The sequence below is a fragment of the Rattus rattus genome, chromosome 8 (assembly GCF_011064425.1).
Source record: "Rattus rattus isolate New Zealand chromosome 8, Rrattus_CSIRO_v1, whole genome shotgun sequence".
NCBI lineage: Eukaryota > Metazoa > Chordata > Mammalia > Rodentia > Muridae > Rattus > Rattus rattus.
In genome coordinates, this window is record NC_046161.1 from 102,564,730 (window position 1) to 102,588,793 (window position 24,064).

The 24,064-nt window shown below is 43.7% G+C and overlaps 1 protein-coding gene across 1 annotated transcript in view; it reads right to left on the minus strand.

Moving 5' to 3' along the window:
* The window catches only part of Stac (SH3 and cysteine rich domain), a 119,723-nt gene that overhangs the window by 22,051 nt on the left and 73,608 nt on the right, over positions 1-24,064 (minus strand). Inside the window, 9 exon segments of the mRNA XM_032909793.1 lie at positions 200-288; positions 4,533-4,597; positions 13,275-13,353; positions 14,807-14,922; positions 16,055-16,081; positions 16,084-16,107; positions 16,110-16,127; positions 16,628-16,634; positions 17,627-17,727. Coding sequence (XP_032765684.1) covers positions 200-288; positions 4,533-4,597; positions 13,275-13,353; positions 14,807-14,922; positions 16,055-16,081; positions 16,084-16,107; positions 16,110-16,127; positions 16,628-16,634; positions 17,627-17,727 — 526 coding nt within the window.

Genomic DNA, 24,064 nt, shown 5'->3' on the forward strand with positions numbered 1-24,064 from the left:
ATATCCCATTGGTCACGCACTAAAGACATGCTTGCAAAGGTCCCTGAACAGCACGAGCATCGCCTTTAGACTGGATACATGCACGCTCTTTGTCTTCCCCTCAGATCTGTTCAACAAGACACTTGGAGCAGGACAGCAAGCAGCTCACAGCGCACACACGCACACACGCACACACGCACACACGCACAGATGTTTTTACCTCATTTCCAAGTCTTCATTCTCCTGTGGTATAAATCTGTACAAGGCAACGTAGGTGTTCATCTGTAATGGGTCTTTGGAAAGAGGTCCCTGCCAGAGAAGACAGAGAAAACTGAGCAGGAGAGACTGACAGTGGATGAATACTGCAGTGCCCACATGTGGCTCTCAGGAGTCACACAGCTGGCTATTCCTGAGGCTTCTCTCTTAGCTTGCTTTTAAAATCACATTACATTGTGTTAAAGTATATTGGAGAAGGGGTTTCCTCTGTGTAGCCCTGGCTGTCCTAGAACTAGCTCTGTAGACCAGGCTGGCCTCAAATTCAAGAGATTCACCTGCTTCTTTTTCCGGAGTGCTGGGATTAAAGCGTGTGCTACCACTCCCAACTCCTTAGGTTACTTTTAATTCTGGAGTTGGACTCCACTACAAGCTATTTGAAATGGTTGGGACATCTCAGAAATAGCCTTTTTCTTTGGGTGATTCTTTTCTTTGACATAATCATTCAAGAAAAATGACAGAAATGGGGATGTTTTCTTTCTATTTTTTTCATCTTCAGGCATGTGTGTGTGTATTATGCATATTGGGGCTCACATATTCTCCGGTGCATGTGCATGTGCATGTGTGTGCATGTGTATGTGGAGGCCCAAGGCTTATGTTAGGATTCCTCCCAGTCATTCATCTCCCCTCGTCACCAAGGCAGGAGCTCTCAGTCAACCCCGAGGCTTGCAGATGTATCTTTTGCTAGCCAGCCTGCTCTGTAGATCCCGTTTCTATCCCTTGAGGCTGGAATTACAAGTGGGCCTCTGAGCTCTCCTTGCTTTAATAGGGGCGATATGGTTCTGAACTCTGGTCTTCAGGATTGTGTAGCAAGTGCTTTAACCACTGAGCAGTCCTCTCCTCTATCTCAAGTAAGAACACTTTCTCTAAAAAATGAGAGTCCTGGGAACAGGTCTAAATAGACTTTTATAAAATGCCTTAGTCATTTGTTTGTATGTGTGTGTGCACGCGCGCGCGCGCGCGCGCGTGTGTGTGTGTGTGTGTGTGTGTGTGTGCATAGATACAACACTTTATGTACCCATAGAGACCAGAGCATGGTATTAGATTTTGTGAGGCTGGGGTTACAGAAGGTTTTGAGCCACTTGATGTGGCTGCTGGCAACTGAACCTGGATCTTCTCAAAGGGTCATGTGCTGGCAAAACTTATGTCAGCTCAACATAAATTAGAGTCATTGGAGGAGGAAGAGCCTCAATTGAGAAATGCCTCTTTAAGATCAGGGTGTAGGCAAGCCTGTGGAAGATTTCCTTAACTAGTGATTGATGGGGGAGAGCCCAGCCCATTGTGAGTGGTGCCACCCCTGGGCTGGTAGTCCTGGTTTCTATAACAAAGCAGGCTGAGCAAATTATGAAGAGCAAACCATGGAGCAGCACTCCTTCATGGCCTCTGTGTTAGCTCCTGCCTCTGGGCTCCTGTCCTGTTTGAGTTCCTGTATCAATTTCCTTCTATAATCAACAGTGATGTGGAAGGGTAAGCCAAATAAACCCTTTCTTCCACAAGTTGCTTTGGCCATGGTTTTTTCATCACAGCGATAGTGACCCTAATAGGACAGAAATTGGTACCTGGATAGTGAGGTACTGCTGTGACAGACCCAACCCTGTGTTTTTGGGAAGATTGTGGAAGGACTTGCGAATTTTGTGCTGGAAAAGCCGTTGAGTGTTCAAAGCAATGAGGAGTTCTTCTGGGGGAGCTTGGAAGATAAGAATATCCAGAGCCATGCAGACAATGGAGGCCTGTCCTGTGAACCCTCAGAGGGAAGCATGAGAGAATCCTTTAATGTCTCTACAGGGCCATTTGCTTCTTTGAGTTAAGAATCTGTGGTTCTGGTCAGCTGCAGCTGAAGAATCAGGTGGAATCAGTCAAATACCAGGGCCATGGAAGTAAAACCTTTGTTTTACCAGGACACTTGATGCTGGTTAGCTGGAGTGAAGAAATTAGGGGTGATTAAGAAGAGACCAGCATCAGTGAGGTGAAATCTTCTGAGATGTGTTTCCTCAGAGTCAGCACACAGAAGCTGTGTGGTCCAGAGGTTTTACCTTGTGCTGCAGCTGGCCCTTGGTGTGGAAGACACCCGGGTGGTACTGGGTTTGAAGCTTTGAGCAGCTCATGGAGAGCAGCAGCATTTGGAGGATGATAGTACCATGGGATGATTGACAGAAGCAGATGTGCAGTGAAGTCAGCCCGAGCTGAGGAGACAAGGTGTGTGTGTTGCAGCCTGGAGGACTGGAGAAATCACCTGACTCCTTGGAGGAGCTCGAAAGATTTTTAGTGAACCCCAGATATTGGACATTGAGGCATTTACACGGTTGGAGTTTGCTTTTGCTTTATTTAGATTGTGAACATGTTCTGGTTTTTTTTCCTCTTGAAGTGAGAAGGTATTTAGCTTAATTTTTATTTTTATAGGAGTCCTCTGAAGAGATTTTAAACGTTTAAAAGGGAGTTTGGATTTCTAAAGAGTTGACTATTTCCAAAGGAATGAACTTTTAATGTGTTTGAATGTGTAAACACTGCAAGACTTTTAAAGTTATTTACGCTTTGAGGCCTTGGGGGAAAATAGGAAAGGAAAGGTTGCGGCTTAGGCTTAACAGTGATGCGTTTTTGTGTCAAGAGGACAGGGAATCTGTTGTGCTGGATAGTTTTGTGTCAACTTGACACATGCTAGAGTCATTGGAGAAGAGGGAGCCTGGGTTTAGAAAATGCTTCCATAGGATTGGCTAACGTGGTGTATTTTCTTAATTAGTGTTTGACATGGGAGGCCCTGGCCCATTGTGGATGAGGCTACCCCTGGGCAAGTGATTCTGGGTTCTGTAAGAAAGCAGGCTGAGTAAACTCTGGAGTTTTATGGCAGAAATAGTAATAGTAATCCTAATTAGAACGGGTGAGAAGTGCTCTCAACCACTGAGCCATCTCTCTGGATCCTTAAAACAGACTTTTTATTAGTTGGGTGAAAGTTGGTCTATAGTATATCAACGAGCCCTGTGTTCATTCACAGCAATGTGTTCATCTGTGGTGAGGAAAAAGCATAGATTCTTGGCTTTGGCCTGGTAGTTTATGTCACAGTACCACCGTCTACTGACTTTGAAATCTTGCAAATGTGATAATAAAAGCTGCCAACTTTGATAGCTCACCGGCTGCCTGCCCAGTGCTTTATTACCTGTGTTAATATAACTAGAGTTCACCACAACCCTATTAGGTAGGCTTTACTAATTTATTAGATTATAAAGGAGCCTTGTAGTGTCCTATAAATACTAGCTGTTATCACTAACCCCAAAATTGTAATGCTATAGATACGTTTATATTTTATAATATACAAGTTAAACTGATATATTCCATACATGCAATTACACAATGCCTTTGAGTACATTTCATAATATAATAAATATATTCTATGTATGGATGTAAAACATGAGACTTGAATACAACTATATTGTAGGCTTTTTAACCTTGAACTCTTCTATTATGTATGTATGTATGTATGTATGTGTGTGTGTTTGTGTGTGTGTATGTATGTATGTATGTATGTGTGTGTGTTTGTGTGTGTATATGTATGTATGTATGTATGTATGTGTGTGTGTTTGTGTGTGTATATGTATGTATGTATGTATGTATGTGTGTGTGTTTGTGTGTGTATGTATGTATGTATGTGTTTGTGTGTGTGTATGTATGTATGTATGTATGTATGTATGTATGTATGTATGTGTATAGCATGTGTACTCCAAAGTATACATGTGGAGGTCAGAAGATAAGGTTCTCTCCTTTTACCATGTGGATTCCAGGGACTGAACTGAGGTCAGTAGACTTGACAGCAGAGCCTTTCCTCACTGAGACATCTCACAGGCCTTTCAATCTACTACGATTTAAAGCTCAGGAACCTTGGGCAGTATTGCTCGAATCTATGATAATTAGATGTGTATTATGAGAATGAACATATCTAATACAAAAGTATATTCTTGCATAGCACGCAGTGTAGTCATAATATGACTTGGTGATTAACACAGTATATGCCTTCACTCGCAGTAGCACATGGCAGAAATGTGTGCATGTCATTAATACAGTGTTTGTCCTTTTCACCTTCTATATTCTGTGTTATTTACCATGTGACATCACAGAGTGCTTCACTGGCTCTTGTCATCAGGCATGTTACAGTTTTCTCCAAATGATTTTAGAAGATAGTTTGACATGAAACTATCCCACCGGCCCCCAAAGACATTTTGGGATCCACTTTGGGCGACGGTGGGCAGCTTCGTCCAGGAACTCTCACCTGTTCTGGGATGGCTACATACCTGGTGGTTTATGGTCTTTACTTGATCTCTGAAGTCATCGGTGCCATTTTCCGGATATGTAAACACTGAGGGGGGAAAGAAAGCACAGGGGTTTTGTGTGGCCGGTAGCCATTTTTTAGGGACACTGGCTCTTGTCATCCTACCTTCATTCTTTCAGAGATGCTTTCCCTCCTCCTCATGCAGCATCCTGTTAACCCTAGTCAGAGTCCCAGTCTATGTATGCTCAGTGGTACATCCCCCCGCCCCCACTGGCCAAGTGTGGGTTTGAAACTCAGGTCTCTTCTGGCGGTCCTCCGTCAGCAGCAGAGGCGTGCTCGCTGTGTGGAACCTCTTGAGAAGATAATTTTGTTGCCTTTGAACATTTTACCTTTCCTAAACACCAGAATTTTGGATTCAATATTACAATGCTAGCTTCTTAATGCTGTCTTTATTCTGTTTCAGAGATTAAAGCATTCATGTTAAACTTCAGAACACCCCCCCCCCGATTGCCTATGTTCAATGTACCAAGGCTGTTGGCTCTGATTTTCTTTGAGCTTAGTTTTGGAACTGTGTAATTCTCTTCCATTTGTGTTGAAGGTATCACCTTGAAGGCACTGCCTTTGATAAGGAAACCTCTTAAGATGGGCAGTTCTCACTGCCCAGAGGCACACTTGCCTAGAGGTCCTCACAGAAACTTGCCAGATCTGGTCCATGACCATGCCGGCTGCTGTTCTCACTAGATACATCTTCCTTAGGGTAGTAAATCAAGGTCGATGGGTTCAAACGTATGCAGTAAGGGTTGGGTCTGTAAATTAATCTACCACTGGGATGACTTGGCAGTTTTAGAATAACATGTTCAGTCTTCTTTTCTTTTTTTTTTTTTTTTTCCGGAGCTGGGGACCGAACCCAGGGCCTTGCGCTCGCTAGGCAAGCGCTCTGCCGCTGAGCTAAATCCCCAACCCTCTTCTTTTCTTTAAAATATCAAGACGAGATCAATACAGGATGGTACATCCCACGGGAATAACTTGGTTCATTGGTATCCTCATTCTCTCTGTTGTTCATTCATTCTCTTAGTTCTGTAAAAATCACACTGTGTGTATGCATGTGCATGTTACACACCACATGGCCCTTGGAGATCAGAGGACACCTAGTGGAAATCACTTCCCTCTCTCCATCATGTAGGGCCTAGGCATTGAACTCAGGTTGTCAGATTTGCACATAAGCTCCTTTAACCATTGAGCCATCCCACCAGGACCTCTAATGTTATGAAAACTGTCTATGGAACTTCTATGTTAAAAAAACACATTCAAAGCAAGAGCGCCTGAAAAAATACTGAGGAGAATTAGGTATCCTGTGTATCCAGTTTATAATTCCAGAGTTTACAGATGCGTTTCTTTCACACAGGGATGCCCAAGGTGCCTATGTGCTACCCATGGTACAACACTGAGATGTGAGTGGTCCCTTCTCAAGAATTTGCCTGGGGCATTTGGACACTTAACTCGGTGTTGACCTGCTGAAACAGGGCAGAGACGTGCAACACCCTTTTCTGGTATTATATCATCTTCTGAAATCCTGCTGTAAACATTTGATTCTGTAAGTATAAAACTATATTCTTCCCAAAAGAATATTAAATATTTAAATGGAAACAGGCAAAAAAGGGTCTAAAGAAGGGAATCCTATTGGAAGAGTCTATAATATGCTATTTGGACTGATTGCACAGTTTTAAATGTCATAGTATTTTATCCTATTATTGAATATCTACCTGAGCTTCTAGTTCAAAATATGTATTATTCCTGTGAACTACTGAGAAAATTATTTGAAGTGACTTTAAGTTTGCTTTTAGATATGCAATCAAAAGCAGAATGTAACCGGAAGCAGTGGAAATTTTAAAATCTATTTCCACAAGCCATTCTTTCTAAGATTTTATTTCTAGTTATTTAACTGGCATGTGAGTATGTATGTATATGTATGTGTATGTGTGTGTACAAGAGTATAATTGATTATGGAGGCCAGAAGAAGGTATCAGATCCTCTGGGTCTGGAGTTGCAGGTGGTTGTGAGCCACTCTACATAGGAGTTGGTGACCAAATCTGGCTGGGTGCTGGAAACTGAACTCAGAACCCCTGCAAGACAGTTGCCCTCTGCCACAAACTGTTTTTTGAAACTGCAATTTGCTTTAAATGGGAGAAAGTAAGGCAACTAGCTATATACCACACAACTGGGTATACCACGTGACTGTATATACCATGTGACTGCATATACCATGCAACTGTATACTATACAATTGGATATACTATACAACTGTATACCAAACAGTCCAATATACTACATAACTATGTATACCACACAACTGTATACTGTACAACCATGTGTACTGCACATCTGTATATACTACATGACCGTATATTGCACAACTTTATACTGTACAACTGTGTACACTGCATAGCCATGTATACTACACAACCATATATACCACACAACTGTACACTATACAACCGTATACCGTATAACCACGTGTACTGCATAACCACGTATACTACATGGCTGTATACTGTCCAACCGTGCATACTGTCCAACCGTGTGTACCACAAAACTCTATACTGCATACCTGTCACTTTTGCTGCTTTAAAGATTTTTGTGGAAAATAATTTGGTTATTTATCTCACGACAAATGTTCAGAAGCCATGTCCGGTGCGTGTGGAGGTTTTGCTGTTAGCTGTTGAGAATCAGCAACTCAGTTAGTTGCTTCCAGAGGGACGCCTTGTTTTGCTTTCCACTTTCTGTCTCTTTCACTTTGCAGAGGACCTGTGACGCCCATGCCACCTGTTTTAGTTAGATTTTTACTGCTGTGAACAGATACCATGACCAAGGCAAGTCTTACAAAGGGCAATGTTTAACTGTGGCTGGCTTACAGGGTCAGAGGTTCAGTCCATTATCATCAAGGCAAGAGCATGGCAGCATCCAGGCACGCATGGTGCAGGAGGAGCTGAGAGTTCTACATCTTCATCCGAAGGCAGCTAGGAGAAGACTGGCTTCCAGCAGCTAGGATGAGGGTCTTAAAGCCCACATCCACAGTGATGCACCCACTCCAACAGGGTCACACCTTCTGATAGTGCCTCTCCCTGGGCTAAGCACATACGAACCATGACATTCCCTTTTTGTTTCCTGAGTTGATGGCCTTGTCCTACCTATGCATGACACTACACCAGCTTATCTGATGTGAGCCCAAATCTGAGTTCTTGGGCTAATTCCAATGTAGCCCTCATGTGGTAACCTTTAAAGGGACATCACTGGGTTCAGCTCACGAGGCTCTTACTTCAGACTTCGCATCCATAGTCAAGAGAGTGTGGCCAGCGATTTTCCCTTCTCTGGCCTTGTTTGGTTCTGAAATCAGTGTTCCAATAACCTCGTAAACCACGTTGGAGAATGTGGCTGCCTGGCCTCCTCGCTGTACTTTCGTTTCTTGGAGAGGGTTTGTATAACGTGGAAATTTTCTGTTCCTTAAATGTTTGGTAGAATTTACCCATGAAGTTGTCCATCCTTGGGATTTTTGCCATAATCAAAAAAAATTATCAGTGAGGTTTCTAGAAGGGTTAGGAACAGCGCACACTTTCTGCTTCTATCCCGCTACAGTCTGATGCTTTTGGTATTAGCTTGTTTAGAGAAAGTTGTCAAGCTTCCCGTGAGAATGTTGTCATGGCAGTCTTTTTGTTCCTGTGTGTTATGTTCCCCCTCTGGATATGGGGTCTTGATCCCCCACTCTCTTCCAACCTAAAATTTGTTAGGGCTTATAAATTTTATTCTCTCTAACACACACAGGATTTATTACCCCGTCTTTGCAATTTAATGATGCCTATTCCTGTCTTTATTATTACCATCCTCATGCCTTTTATGGATGGAATATCATTTTGTTTCCTGACATTTTATTGATTATATATGCATATTCATGTATATGTATGTGTGCATGTGTGTGAGTGTATGTGTGTGTGTGAGTGTGTGTCTGAGTATGTGTGTGTCTATTGAGTTTCTGGGTGTGTGAGTGTGTGTGTATGTATGTATGTGTGTGTGTGTGAGAGAGAGAGAGACTGTGTGTGTTTATGTGTGTGTGTGTGGGTGTGTGTGTGTGTGTGTGTGTGTGTGTGTGTGTGTGTGTGTGTGTGTGTGTGTGTATACATGCATGTGTATGGAGTCTAGATAATATCCTAGGGTATCTTTTCTAAGGATTGTTTTTTTCTTCAGTGGATTGGTTTTTCTTTTCCACTTTTAGCATTCAGTTTCTGTTAGCTTTCGTAGTAGGGAAAGTTTGATCTATTTTATTATCTCTTGTGTAGCTGTGTTGGGTCTTTGAAGAAGCACATTTCAGTAAGATCTAAACTGAAATATTTTTACACTTCCTTCAAACAGCATGAGGATCTCTGAATGCCCGCTGTCTATTTATAGATCAGCACTGTAGATATTTTATTAACAGATGTTAAAGGCACTATTGCTTTTTAAAAAATAAGTAGCCAGTGTTTGCTTGACTGAACTGTGCACCCGTCACTTTCCCTCTTCTCCTTTATTTGTTATTATTGCATGTGCATGCGGTGCGTGAAGGTGGTACGCATGTGGGCGTCATGCATAGGACAACTTTTAGGGGCCAGTTTTCCTCATCCCCAGTGGGGTCTGGGGATTGAACCGATGTTGATAGACTTTTACTCACGAGCCCGTCTCACTGGGCCTGCTGCTCTCTTTGCTTTTCATTTCTTCTTGTCTCAGTGTGTTTGCTGTGGTTGTTTTAGGATTCAAGGTTAACAGTCAGTCCCTTCTTCCCTCCCTCCCCCTCTCCTTCCTTCCTTCCTACTAAAAATGCCATTTTCCTGTTCTTTATCTTCAGCTACAACCCATAAGGAGTTCTTCATATGACTGTCATTCCTCTGTGCATGATCTGCCTTTCACTCTGCATCAATACGTGGCCGCCTTTCAAGTCCTGTGGCATCACAGAGATGCCTAGGAGTGGCTCTGAGGAATGGTGTCTTCAGTCAGTTCTGTAAGGTTTCAGTCAGAATGTTCTTGAATGTTCTCCCACTCCCACCTCTGTGCATGCACTTCAAGAGCGTCAGCTGGATGCATTTGGAAGTACACACTTTCCGTTGATACCTTTACTCCCAGACTCCAGGACTTTGTTGCCCTGGGTATTCAGTATGTCTCGGCCTTGTTCTAGATGCTATTTCTCTCTTCTATGGCATCTATTTCCTGACTCAACATGACAGTCCCGTTTCTGCTGTACAATATTCTAGAAGCTCTCTGGCATTTTCTTCAAATTTTTGTATTTGATAATCTCTTGCTCTTTTGTTACATTTTCTGGCTTATATTTTAAACATAAATGACTACATAATTCCGTTTGGTTTTGATGTCTATTCCTCTAAGGCCCTGATCCTAAAATTAACTGGTCCTGCTACCTTTCCCTGATAGTAGCACGTTTCCCTGTATGTTGAATTTTTGATTGTTAAATTGTGTTTGCTGAAACTTTACTGTGGGGAGTGTTTGAATTCTCCATTTAAATTTCTGTAGACAGGAGTTACCCTTGCCTCTGTTGCACAAATTATGATCTGATCTCATTTGACAATTTAAAAAAAATTATTTTGCCAAGCTTATACAGGGGACATGGATTTAGAGTATAAATTCAAGAAGGAAAGCTCTCGCTCTCTCTCTCTCTCTCTCTCTCTCTCTCTCTCTCTCTCTTTCTCTCTCTCCCTCCCTCTCCTACCCCTTCCTTCCCTTCTTCCCCTCTCCTGTTCTTTCCTGTCTTCTCTTCCCACCCCCATCCATCTCTTCTTTTTCCCTCCCAAGTTGGTGACACTTTAGCATTTTTGCTCTAGAAACAACATATACTAAAGGCAAAAGTATGTGTTCAAAACCTAAGTTGGCTTATTTTTCTTTCTGGGCAAAAGTTCTTCACTGAGTGCAAACTGAGGCAGCACCAGGCTTTGTGATATCCCTTAGTGGATGTGACTGGCTCGGCCATTTTGGAAGAAAGGTTCTAAGACTGTGTATTGCTCATGTTTGGTACCCCTCTCCTCTTCCAGGGAAATCATGATCAGTGTGGTCATAGTGACGAAGGCTCCCGGGACTCTGTTATCTGGATTTTTGAGCAGAAACAGGCAGCTGGCTATTGCTTCTCCATTTCCTTCTTGCTTTGCCACCAGTGAAGCTGTTAGCAGTGAAGCCTAAGGCAGAGACCAGCACCTCCTCTGTCTACATCTGTGGTAGACCCAGGAGAACTGAAACCACAAAGTAGAATTCAGACCTGCCCAGGACAATTTAGAAGAGCAACGTGTCTTAGCATTGGAGACATTAGTGTCAAACGAATCCTTTTCTAAGGTGGTTGGAGAGACAGTCCTCAAGAAATGTGGCATGGCGTTTGACTGGAAGACATAGCAAGTTTGTGAACTGTGTGTGCTCTCTGGACATGATAAAACATGTCACTCAGCACTATGACAGAATTTCTGAAAGGCCACACCTTCTTGCCATGATCAAGAGGACTCTAAGGAAGCTGGAACACATCAGCATGCTTTCTCCCGGCATCTCAAAGACTGGGTTGATGATGGGTTGAGATCAAGTTAAAGAGCGTGGGAAAACAGTTGCCTAATTAACCCCTTTGGCTGCTAAAGCATTGTGAAAAAGCTATTGCTGATCAAAGGACTTACAAATGCTCAAAGCCTCTTGGAAACTCATATAGCTCACTAAACTCCTAATGGAATCTCTCTCTATGATTTTCTTTTATTACTTCTCTTTCCTTTATTCCTTTCTTTAAAGGAAAAAATGAAATGGGCTCTTTATGTAGTTTGGCCTGGCCTTGAACTTGGGATCCTCCTGTCTTTGCCTCCCGAGCACTGGGATTTCAGGTGTGTGCTACAATGTCCAGTTCCACAGATTTCTTTTAATATGGCTATGGGATTTCTCCTTAACATGCAATAGGTGGACAATAGTCAATTTTAGGCTTTAGTGCTGTTCTTAACATTTCATCTCTTCAGAATGTGCTCTTTGGAGATGTCTGTGTATGTTGGACATGGGAGAAATTAAATGCTCTATTCCTACTTCCCAGGCACCACAGATCTTACATGCATTTGGGCTCAGCAGTCTAGGTGGACTGAAGTTCTGTGGGTGGTATTACATCTTACATCATGGTGGCCTTTTGGAATCATAGTTATTGAAACTGCACTTAAAAGCTGCTTTTGCTACCAAGCATTGACTCCCCACTGAGACCCGCAATGACAAGCAAGGCCAGAGTCTGCGTCCCTGCCTTCACTTGGTATCTGTAGTTGGCTTAAGGCTCAGAGGTAAGCAGGGGTCCTTACCCTTCCTCCTAAGTCACTCTGGACTCCAAGAAGAGCAAAACCTCTCAGATGAGGACCGTCATTTTGAAGATGAGGCTGTACTCTTGCAAATATCAGATTAACAACTTACCACCATGCTGGACCATGGTGTAGATGAAGCTGAGATAATAGCGGGTCAGGGCAGGACAGGTTTATAGCTTGACCAAGACTCCTTAATAAGGCACACCTCTTGCCCTTTATTAAGAGATTATTTATTCTTATTTATGCATGTGCATATATGTGTACACACATGTATACATACATGTGTATGGTGCTTTTGGAGAAGAGAGAAGGGCACTGTAGTTCCTAGAGCTGGAGTTACAGGCTGTTGTGAGCTGCCTGATGGGTACCAGGAACTGAACTCTTGTCCTCTTCAAGAGCAGCAAGTGTTCTTAACCACTGAGGAATCTTTCTAGCCTACCTTGTCCTCTCTTTAAACCTCATGACTGTACCCTGGACCCCTGTGTCTGTTTCTTTCCCCACGGTGGCCACACTTTTCACTCTGCTTTTTGCCACCATGAATCCATCCATCTAATCAGCTTATCGGGCATGGGTGTGGCCATGCCTAGCCTATTGGGACTTCTAGCGATGTCAATATTTTCTTTCCAGACATGAGGTAGAAAGCAGCTCCTCAGCACCTCATGGTCTCAAAGTGAAGTCCACAGCAAGGCTCGCTGAGGCCCAGTTGTCCCTCAGGTCTGCTGAAGGGGAGAGCATGCAGATCGGGGACTACAGAGATCAGACTCACCACGAGTGCCTGGCTAGACTTGCCACAGGAATGTGCAAATTTAGTTATGTACCTTGTGGCTTAATCGTTGAGATGAGGGACTCTGGGGCTGCTGGCTAAATCCAGCTGGTAGGCATGAGGTTCTATACAGACCTGGACCAGGATGGCACTGCCCTGTTCTGCATGGCTGTCATTCCTCAGGTCTACCCACATTTTTTTTTTACTGTGGGATTAATGTGGACTATTAGACATTGATCTTAGGCCCTGTGCTTTCGAGGCAAGCACTGATGGGGCTATTTCCTATCCCCTGCGGTGTGTTTTGCACTTATCTTAATAGCCTCTTGGAAGGGCTGGGATGTGGATTGTGGTCCCCTCTCCTCTGACTGGCACCCTTGCTCACCTGATTCATGTACCTCAGATGTGGTGCAAAGTAAACTCTGCGTGGTCAGGTTCCCAGGTTTAGTCTGAGTCAGAGGAGGAAGCACTCATTCATAAAAGGGTTGTGAACAACAACTAAGCATTTTCATGGCTGGGCCTACTGTTCTTTCTGTAACACTGGACTCTTGCTCATGTCATACCAGAGCTATCTGAGGGCGAGAGGAGCCTGAGAGAAATGGACACAGCCCATTTGCAGCCCCTGACCATGCATGCTCTGGTTTCTGCAGAACCGTCTCCCACTCACCACTGTTGCTCCGTGTCCTGATGTCAGATGCGTCTCCTGGCCCATCAGCCTCTTCAGGAACTTCTACCAGCTCTGAAGTCTTGGAGGAAACAGGAGATAGCATAGAATGAGCCGGCGAGCCACATTGTATCATGGCCCCACCGAGTAGAACTCTAATGCTGGGTCTAAAGAGGGATTTGTATGGCGCCTGTGAACTTTCGGCAGTTGCGATCCATCCTCGATTCACATGTTAAGGGGTGTGCAACTGTCTGTTCATACTCACACACTTCTGGGTGGTTTTTATTGAAATCACATTTGGCACCACCATTTCTATGGTTCTTCCGGCAGATTAATTGACATCATCCTTTGAACTTCAAATGAGAATGACATGAGGCTTAGGTGTTTTAAAATGGATAAGTTATAGGGGACTGGGAGGTGGCTCAGTTGGGTAAGTGGTTGCTGTGCAAGCACAAGAGCCCGAGTTCAAATCCCCAGCACTTAGATAAAGGCCAGGTACAGGGCCATAGGAGCTTATAACCCAGTGCTGGGGCCACTGAGAGAAGCAGATCCCCTGAGGTTAGCCAGAGAGAGAACGATAGAGCATGAAAGAGAAAGATGTCTCACCTTGACCTTTGGGGTCAACATGCACCCACACACATACATGTGTGAACATCTGCATACACTATAACACATGCACAGTGTCACAGGTAATGTTCTAAGTGCCTTGAGACCGTGTCCCCTAGAGCCAAACACTTTCATTTTACTCTTGAAGCGTTCAGTGTTTACATGAAATGACCATTAAGGTATCCCTGAGACAGCTGCCATGCTCTCGTTAGGGTGGGGAGCACCATCCCCTTCCTCTTAGGTGTCCCCCAGAAAACAAACCACTATTGCTTATCATTACCGAGCAGAGGACAGATCTAGCTGGCCTCAGTGTTATGCCTAAGTTGGGGAAGTGATAGAAGTTGTTTTCACTCTTTTTTTACTTGCCACTTTTTTCTTTCTTGAGAATTTATTAATGTAGACAATGAAACATGACCGTGATTCTTTTCTCACGGACAGAGCTTACAACGAGTTTAAAGATGGCTTCCTGGGGCTGGAGAGATGGCTCAGCAGTTAAGAGCATTGGCTGCTCTTTCAGAGAACCTGGCTTCAATTCCCAGAACCCACAATGGCAGCTCACAAAGGTCTGCAACTCCTGTTCCAGGGGATCCAACACCTTCATACAAACACACATGCAGGCAAAACACCAATGCCCATGAAATTAAAAATAAATCATTTTAAAAAAGATGACTCCTCAGAAATTGTGTGGCATTGGAGGGCTTTTTTTTTTTTTTTTTTTTTTTTGAGGTTGGGTAGCTAATGAGTCGAGGGACCTGCTGTCTCTCCCTAATGCTGTGGTTACAGACAAACGAGCTGCACTGGCTTTTTTTTATGTGGGTTCTGGGATGAAACTTGGGCCTTCATGATTGCCCTGTTAGCACTTAGCCTGCTTAGCCATCTCCTCAGGGCCCACCCAGCCCCTTCAGAGAACTGAAAATGAGGTCGGTTACCGAGGTTCTGGGGGGTGAGTCAGAACCACTGCCTGAGCTGCCCTTCTTTGTTCTCTGGGCCAGGGATGTGCCGAATCGGAGGGCTTCATACACTGGGTCCACTTTATTGCCACAAGCTGCAAAAGAAGAAAAGACCCATCTCAGCCCAGCTGACCAGGGAAGCCAATCTCTGCCGGAGAACCTTGAGAACCAGACACTTTTCTAATGGATGAGGGCTCACATCAAAAGGTCTTGCTCTCTCAGGGAACTTGATACGTCCAACCAGAACTCTGCCCTGAAGTCTTCCCCAGTGGTTGGTTTCCCTCTTTCGTTATTATTCCCACTACGCTTTTAAGATTCTTCCCAGGGACCAGTTCGTTTCCTACAGCGAGAAGCTCTGCTCATCAAGATACTTTAGTCTTGAGAGAAACATTTCGGTGTAGGACACAAGTGTTCTCAAAAGAACAGGAAGTGACCCCCTCCTCAAACATTGCGTTTCTAATGAAAATCTGTCTTCCGTTTGTCACTTCCAGTTTTAAATCCACCCAGCTAAAAAGACCATAGGTTGTAGAGGCTTGCATGTATGTAAAACAAAACAAAATGAGAGTGCGATTAAAACAAGAAATACAAGCCAATTAAAGAGAGAACATGAAAGAAAATGTGCACACCACATCTGTAGAGGGCGCTTTCAGGTTTTCACTAAACAGTGTGTGTGTGTGTGTGTGTGTGTGTGTGTGTGTGTGTGCGCGCGTGCGCGCGTGTGTGTGTATTAAAAACCAAACTTTCTACTCAGCAAATCAATCTCTCTCTCTCTCTCTCTCTCTCTCTCTCTCTCACACACACACACACACACACACACTCTTCTAAAAACTAGCAATCACCAGCCCTATCTTACAGTATATGGCGGAGGGTTCAGTGACACAGTTGATAAGTGGGGAGCCGATTCTGCACCAGGGCTGCCGGGTACCATGCCCCTTGTTGCCGGTGTGCTGCTTTGCTGCTCCTGACGGTTGGGCAAGTGTATTGTCTTGTTGCTGAATGCCTGGGAAGTGTGGCGTCTACTTTTGAGACTCTGCTATTTTCACAAACTCCACCAGGGAGATGACGAAGAAAAAACTTTTCCTCTCCAGCAAACTGAGAAGAGCTAGAAGAGCCATTACACACACATCTCAGGCTGTCCTTCTGGCTCTGTAGTCCATCCATATAGGGTGACTGTCATCATGGACTTTGCTGCTAAAATCCTGCCTCACATTAACTGTCCCAACTCACCAATGGGCATAACTTCTTTAATGCATCAAACTGTTCGTGAATGAGCAAGGGGGGCTGTAGTAACGCCGGAATCCTTTTTTGGCTGGGAGAGAATAGAGAGAGAAGGTCTCAACATCAGAGAGGAGATGGAGAAAACCAAGCAAGAGCCCTAAAAATAAGGCCAGTTGTTGTCTTCCTCTAATGTACTGACATAGCCTATTAATTTAATAACTTACCACTGACGGGGGGAGGGGAGAGAGGTAAGCTCCCTGCCTCTTGTACTGTATCCTATATGCAGAAACCCCTCACCCCAGGATACATCTAACAGTTTTCCACCACAGCTTACCTTGGGCACTTCAAATTGTAAAAAGCCCATACAGGGGAAAGTAGATGTTGGGCATGCCCAAGGCCCTTGAATATTTTCAGACTGTCACCAAGAATCATCCACTTAGCTGTGTGTGTGTGTGTGTGTGTGTGTGTGTGTGTGTGTGTGTGTGTGTGTGTGTGAGAGAGAGAGAGAGAGAGAGAGAGAGAGAGAGAGAGAGAGAGAGAGAGAGATGAGAATGTGTGTTCTTTTGAGTTCCGGCTTATTACCTGTGGGCTTTTTTCCTTGTCTTGTGGGAACTACTCTTGGAAAGGCAGAAGGGAAAAGATGCGACAGGGATTTAAGAGAAGGAGACACTGAAAGCCAGAGTCACTGGATGCGCTTTCTAAGAAGCTAGGCTTGCTATGCTCCAGGGCTGGAAGGTGACCTGGTAACCTGGACCCTGTGAGCATCTATGAGTCCTCACACATGTTCTTGAATGTGCTGCTCATCTTTGTCAGAGCATTGCCAGAGATGGGCTTTGGGCATAGACGTGGCGCTCTACCCTGAAGGTGTGTCTTCAGTGACATTACATCTGGTGTTAGGATATTGTACTTAACTTACCGTGAACTTTTCCTTAGAGCCAGGAAAGTCAACAGAATTCCTTTCCTGGGCTGGGCTTAACCGTGTCTAAAAATCATTGCTTATTCTCTATGGTAGACATTCTTGATGTAATGTGTGAGTCACTCTGGGTTCAGTGGTCTTCAAATGTGTTCTGGGGTGCACTGGGACCAAAGCCCTCATTCCTGAGATGGTCTGAGCAGAATGTGCCCAGATTGTCCCAGGAGGTAGACTTCTGTACATTCCGGTGGGGCTGGGGTCGCTTTGGTTTTCTCTCTACCCTCACTCCAACAACAGCCAACTAAACACCCAGTAAACCAGTTATAACAAAGCACCCTAGTTTGCATGGGCTGATAGGGGCTCACGGAATACTTAATTTTCTCTTTGAAAACCTGAATTGGCTCAGGAGGGGAGAACATAAATAAGTACTGCAGCTGAGAAGGTCCCATCTGACACCCTGCTGAGGACAGGACTCCTTGTCAGCGTGGGTTTTCTCACAGAGACGGACACACCTCTGCTCATCACTGGGCCAGTTCAGCTGAGTGGCAGCTCGCTGCTTATGAGCAAACCTCAGAGCTCCTGAGGAGGGGATTATAGGGTGTGGCTTCCTGGGGAAAGGGACTCTGGGGGGGGTGAGTTCCTGGGCTCTGTCTGGCACCAGCCCTTACCAACTTGCCCATGCACCGCTGGGGTGCCAGGCCGTCTGCACACTTGTGATGAATGCTCATCTTGCAGGCTCCACAGCGCAGTCCGTGCTTAGCATGTGTTCCTGTCAGGCACACAGCAAACTTTGGTTAGGTACAGATTGTCCTTTCCTGTCTTCCGGTCTGAAATCACTGAAAGAAAGTGGTACTTCCCAACAAGTTAATTCTTCTCTGAGAACTTTTTTTTCCTCACGAAACTCGAAAATGCCCAAAATTTAAAGTAATGAATGCATTCCCCCAACCCACGTTTTCTGTAAGGTATTCTCCTTTTGCTATCGCGATGTTAGTGAATCTGAGCCACCTTGCTTTCTTTGTCTTAACCCAAGTTAGCAAAATCCATGTTCTTGGCTGTTCTTGAGGGCCATCGTCTCTTCTCTCTTGATCTTTACTGAGCCGTGCTGGTCCTTACCTCTCTCACCAGGCTGGGGGAAGTGTGATGTGTGCTGAGGGAAGCCTGTGATCCTTCATGCTCATGAGGTGTGAGCCATGTGGCTTTCTTTCAGATCTCTGGACACATGAGCTTCTTAGCCCCTCCAAGCCCTTGCATACACTGCCTCACATCTGGGACGCTCTTCTGCCAATACTTGTACCTGTCAGTTATACCAAGCACTTCCCTTCCTCTGTCTAAATATTTTCTTCTCTCTCCTCATTCCTCCTATCTCCCTTTTACCCTCTCTTCCTCTTTCTGTCCCCTTTCCCTCTTCCACTGTCCTCCCCTTCCTCCCACCCCCATTCTCCTCCTACTTCTCTTTCTTTCCCTCTCCAATTCTCCACTCTCTCCTTTTATGCCCCACCCCCTGCATGCTGGACATAGAACCTGGGGTTCCACACATGCCAGGGACCTCCTCAGTCACTGAGCTATAACCCAGACCTCCTAAGGTTCCTTGAGCAGTGCCCCGGGATTATCTTTTATAACAGTTATTATAAGTAGTAACAAGTATTTACTTGGAAGTGTGCTCTGGTCTTCCTCTCCCTCTGGATGGGGGCCCAGGGAAACCAGGGACAATATGTGTGGTTTGTCCTGTACACAACGCATTAAGTAAACTAGTCACAGCATGTGGTGAAGCCATAGTGGCCCATTTGAGGTCCTTCATGGGAGTAGATTCTGCAATACTGTAGAAGGAGTATTTAATAGCTAGAAGAGGATATGAAGTTCTATCTGATGGTTTAATTTTAAAAATAAGAAGTTAGAGGGCATAAGGGATGATTTATCCCAAGGCAATAAAGACCCTTCCTTATTTTTCTCTTTTGAAGCTTGGCTCTAACATCTCCTATTTTTGCAGGATTCCTTAATGTATATGGAAATGAATTTGGGATTAATCAGATGATATAACAGAGAAATGCAAGGATCCACAGTTAACCTGGGAAAAGCAATGGGGCAAGCTCTACAATAGGCAAAGAACTAGAAATCCTTTGGAAGATGTCACCTGAAAAGTCCCCTAGGGAAGTGCCATTTAACAGGGAACCTGTTGCTGTTGTACCTGAAGACAGAAAGCTGTTCTCTCTCTCTCTCTCTCTCTCTTTCTCTCTCTCTCTCTCTCTCTCTCTCTCTCTCTCTCTCTCTCTCACACACACACACACACACCACGAAGGCATCGTTATTTATTTATCGAGTAGGGCAGAAAGCCCCTTTGTCTCCGAGAATAATCATTCAGGTAAAGCATGCTATTCTTTCAAAGGCTGGCCTTGGAAGCCACGACTTTCATTTCAATTCAGAGCCTGCTATTTGTGCCTACATAAGAGCGTAAGCCGGATCTTCAAAGCGAAGCTGTTCCACTGTGAGCTCTCCTCTGAAATGGTGTCATTATAAATGATAGCACCTCTTCCTTCCTCCATGCATTTCCTTCCCCTGACTTTGGTTTTCCGGCTTGCTTTCGTACTTTGCTTCGTGGAATGAGTCAGAACACCAGTGATTACTCACTGTTAGGTGTCCCCATTTCCACTGTGCCATGACAAGCTCCACTGAAGGGGGGAAAAGCTTCTACTCTGACGTTCAGAGAACAGGGAAGGAGTGATTCGGATCACTGCAGCCGTCCTGGTTTAGTCTAGAAAGATTTGGAGATGGTCTGGCGGATCTCGTTCTGTTACTCCTGCCTTCCATCACCAATACCTTGTTACATGTTCCCCTTATGCTTGACTAGAGAGAAAAACCTAGTTTTGAATTTTTAATATGTCCACTGTGGCTCCTCAAATTGAAAAATGCAACCCATACCTTTATCCCTTTAACAGCCTTCATCCTCAAAGGAGAACCCTCTCCCCACAGGGTGGCTAACAGAACAGTGTCATAAAAGAGACGGCCTTTGACCTATGGCAAAGTCATGTCCTAATCAGACAAGCATAAATCGGAAATACTGTGAAACAGAAGTGCACTGGAAGGGGCTGGAGGCAGAGAGAAGATGGTCAAGGGCTCGTCTTGCAAGTAGGAGGACCCGTGTTCAACTCTCAGAAGCTGCTAATCCCTGGAACTGGTAAAAGGAGAGAACTGATACTTGCGATTGTCCTTTGACCTTTACATATAAGCAGGGGTGCATGCCTCTGATACACTAATAAACAAGTGAACAGATGAGTCATGATTGTGAACATCTTAAATGATTGCGTAAGTTTAAATATTTAGGAACAAGGATGCCACTGGATTTCAAGTAAGTAAATGTACTGGATTGGGACAATACACTTAATCATATCAAAGTCTCAGTAAAATGAAATGAAAACAGGAAGTGTAGAAGTGAGTTTAATATTTATTTGGAAGGTAGAAAGTTAGCGAATCCACGGTAAGCAATTTAAAAAAGGCATGGACACAGAATTTCACAATGGCAGTTTAGAAACTGCAAGGCCATAGAACCTCAAAAACATTCAAATTGCAAAGTTCTGGCAGAAAAATCCAACCTAGATTTCTTTTTTTTTTTTTTTTATTTTTTATTTGCCAACCTAGATTTTTATATCCAGCTAAATTGCCAAACCTATGTAATGGCAGAATACAGATATTTCTCAAAATTTAGACCTTTCTTCAAAAATACTTTCTATGTGCTCATTCTTAAAAATCACTACTGTTAAATGTGCCTTAGAAAAATGAGAGAATAAGGCAAGAAATTAGAAAAAAAACAGGAGATATAGTGTAGAGCAGACATGGGAGAGAGGTGGGGTCACCAATATAAACCTGCTGTAGCCCAGGCTAGCGCTCCAAGATGAAGTAAGAGGGAAACCTGAGTCAGAGTCAAACAAAGGAACAGAGAAGTTTATTGACATTGGACTTTATAAAAGATAGCAGAACTTGAAAGATCTGTGGGAGTATTTATAAATTACAGAGGTATAGAAAATTAAGAGAGTGGAAAGGACTTTTTAATTTGAGGGGAAATAAAATATATGTAAGGAGAGAAATGGATCATAGTAAAACATTTGAATCAGCAAATATCAGTGGTGAATCATAGCACCTAAACTGACCTTCAAATCTACACAAAATTGTGATTTAACTGTTGCGATAATGCTGTCTCAGAAAGGGCAGAACAAGGAAGACAGTGTGGTTCCGGTGGCCTGAGAGATGAATCCTATCTACAGCAGAAAGTCATCAAAGGCTTCTTTAATCAGTACACACAGCAGAGGTGCGTCACTGATAACTCTGGCTGTGAAGGTCACAGTGCAACGAGGGCAGTGGCAGTGCCTCTCAGAGTGAGTCTGTGACAAGCTGGTTTCCACTGTTGCACTTTTAGGACTATCTGTCTCCATGTATTCTCATGTGCTATTGTGTGAAAAGGTGGATGAGAGGAAGGGCGAGATGCCTCCGTGGGCAAAGGGGCTGGCTCTTCAGTCGGACGGCTGAGTCAATCAATATCCAGGAGCCACACAGTAGAAGGAGAGAACCAATTCCTGCAAGTGGCCCTCTGTCTCCACATGAGCACTCTGGCACATAAACACATGCACATAAATGCACACATGTGCACACACATGCACATATGAGCATGCACACACACATACACACACACATGCACATATGGGCATACACACACACACACACACACACACACACACACACACACACACAGGAAACAAGATCAGAGTAGACCTAGGGGCTCGTGATGTATGGAGCTGACAGCAACTAATGAGTCAAGTTTTTACTTAATTCATAGTTTTTTCCAGGGACTATTGAGGTTGTAGCATAAACTAAGACAATTTTTGAGAGTTACAAGTTGGGGTTAGACATAACTTCCAAATGTGTAGGAAGAGGCCAGTACAACAGTGGTTCGGGCTACATATTGGGCTGTTTTATTGGGGTTACTGAGTCAGAATTAAATGTTGAAAACTACAGTGTGAAGAAGTTGACACATAAGTCTTGAGAGAAAACACTTGAGTATCCCCCTCAGGTCTGGGGAGATGGCTCAGGCATTAAAGCAATTACTTACTGTGCAGGAGCAAGGGCCTGACTTCACATTCTCAGAACCTATGTAAATCTCATTTATTCTTTACACCATAGCACATGTGCATAATCCCAGCATTCCCAAGGAGAGATGGGAGAATCCCTGCAAGCTGGCTCTGGGTAACCAACACTTGAGATTGTTGGTCCTCTGACCTCTACATGTGCTCCAATTCACACCCCACACTACTCATACATACACACATACACCCCTCACATGCACACCCGTATCCACTTACATGCACACATGCACACATGAATACCCCACATGCACACACAAACACACACACACACCACATGCACACATACATACACACACACATACACACTCCACATGCAAACCTCCCACATGACATACATATACACACACATACACACCCCCAAATATGCACACACACACACACACACACACACTCCACATGCACATACACATACATACATACATACACACTCGTCACACACAAAAATATACACAGTTTTTATTCTTCATGTCAGTAGCTGAATAGATATTTTTGTTCATTAGAATGACACTCCATTAATGAAATGAAATGAATATATATTTTACAGCTAGCCATCCTGTTTTTTTTCTTTTGGTAGTGCTGGGGATTAAATCTATGGCTTTGAATATGATTGACAGGGGCCCTACCACTAAGCTATATCCCAGCTCTTACTCATGCATGCATGCACACACGTGTGCATGCATGTGTTTTATTTTGTTCTCTTTTGAGATCAAGTCTGGCTATATAGCTCAGACTGGTCTTGATCTAGCTCTAATTCTTCTGACTTCCCCTCCTGAATTCTGAGGTTACAGGTGTGTGCTCAGTTTGTCTATATCAATTTTGAAAAGATTTTGACATTGAGGCATTGCTTAACTATTAGGGACATTTGATATACGGTCAAGTTAAAGATAAAGCAAGGGTCAACAATCGAGGGCCCTTAACTGCAGAAATAACTTGGAGAAAGGGGAAAAACCACTTGTGAAAGAAATACAGGCGTAGTGTAGTATTTGAGTTAGCAACACACAATGGTTAAATGTGAATTTTATAAATTTGTCTACAATTCCCATTGTAGAGTTAGCACTGCAACTCATTGGATGAAAGTAAATAGAAGTCGGATAAGGAAAAAAAGCTTTTCCCACTATGATTTAGGGAAACGTTTTCCTTTGAGACAAGACTCCAAACTTGCTGTGTAATCTAGGTTAGCGTGACCCTTCTTCATCTGCCTTCTCTGTGCTTGAGTTACAGACGGGTGCTGCAACACTCAGCTGGCTTGGAAAATACTTAAAACCTGTGTAACCACACACACACACACACACACACACACACACACACACACACACATACACACACAGAGGCATCTTTAAATATAGCTGCTTACTCTCATGGGTAACCATGGGTAGTACAGAATTCTAAATACACTATTTTTATTCCTACTAATTCCTATGGTAGAGTTAATTTATGAATTATTGTGACTCGCAAAGGCAACAATCGTAACTAATAATAAAATAAAATAACCATAGCATTATACCATAGTGAAATTTATGTGACTATAAATCTCTCTCTCTCTCTCTCTCTCTCTCTCTCTCTCTCTCTCTCTCTCTCTCTCTCTCTCTCTCCTGTGATGGGAGGTGCTCTAAAGCCTTATGATGAAGTTGAATGGGATGACCAACAGTGATGTAGCTGGTTTAATAACTTGAGATGGCTACCACGTGACAACCAGGCAGGTAACTTACACAGGATCAGTGCAGTAGGGGAGAGGATGCTTCACTCCGGAATGGGGCAGGGTGGACATTAAGTCAGAAGTGTGTACAATTTAAAACCCGTGACTTGTCTACTTACAGAGTTTCCCATGAAAACATTTCAGTGGTGATTATGGGTAACTGGAATTTCTATCAGTGGGGGGACTGCTTTTTACTCGCTTAGTAAATCAAGTATGATAAAGTGCTCATGTTACTTAGAATGTATAGTTCTAAGTATGACATTTATACCAACTAACAC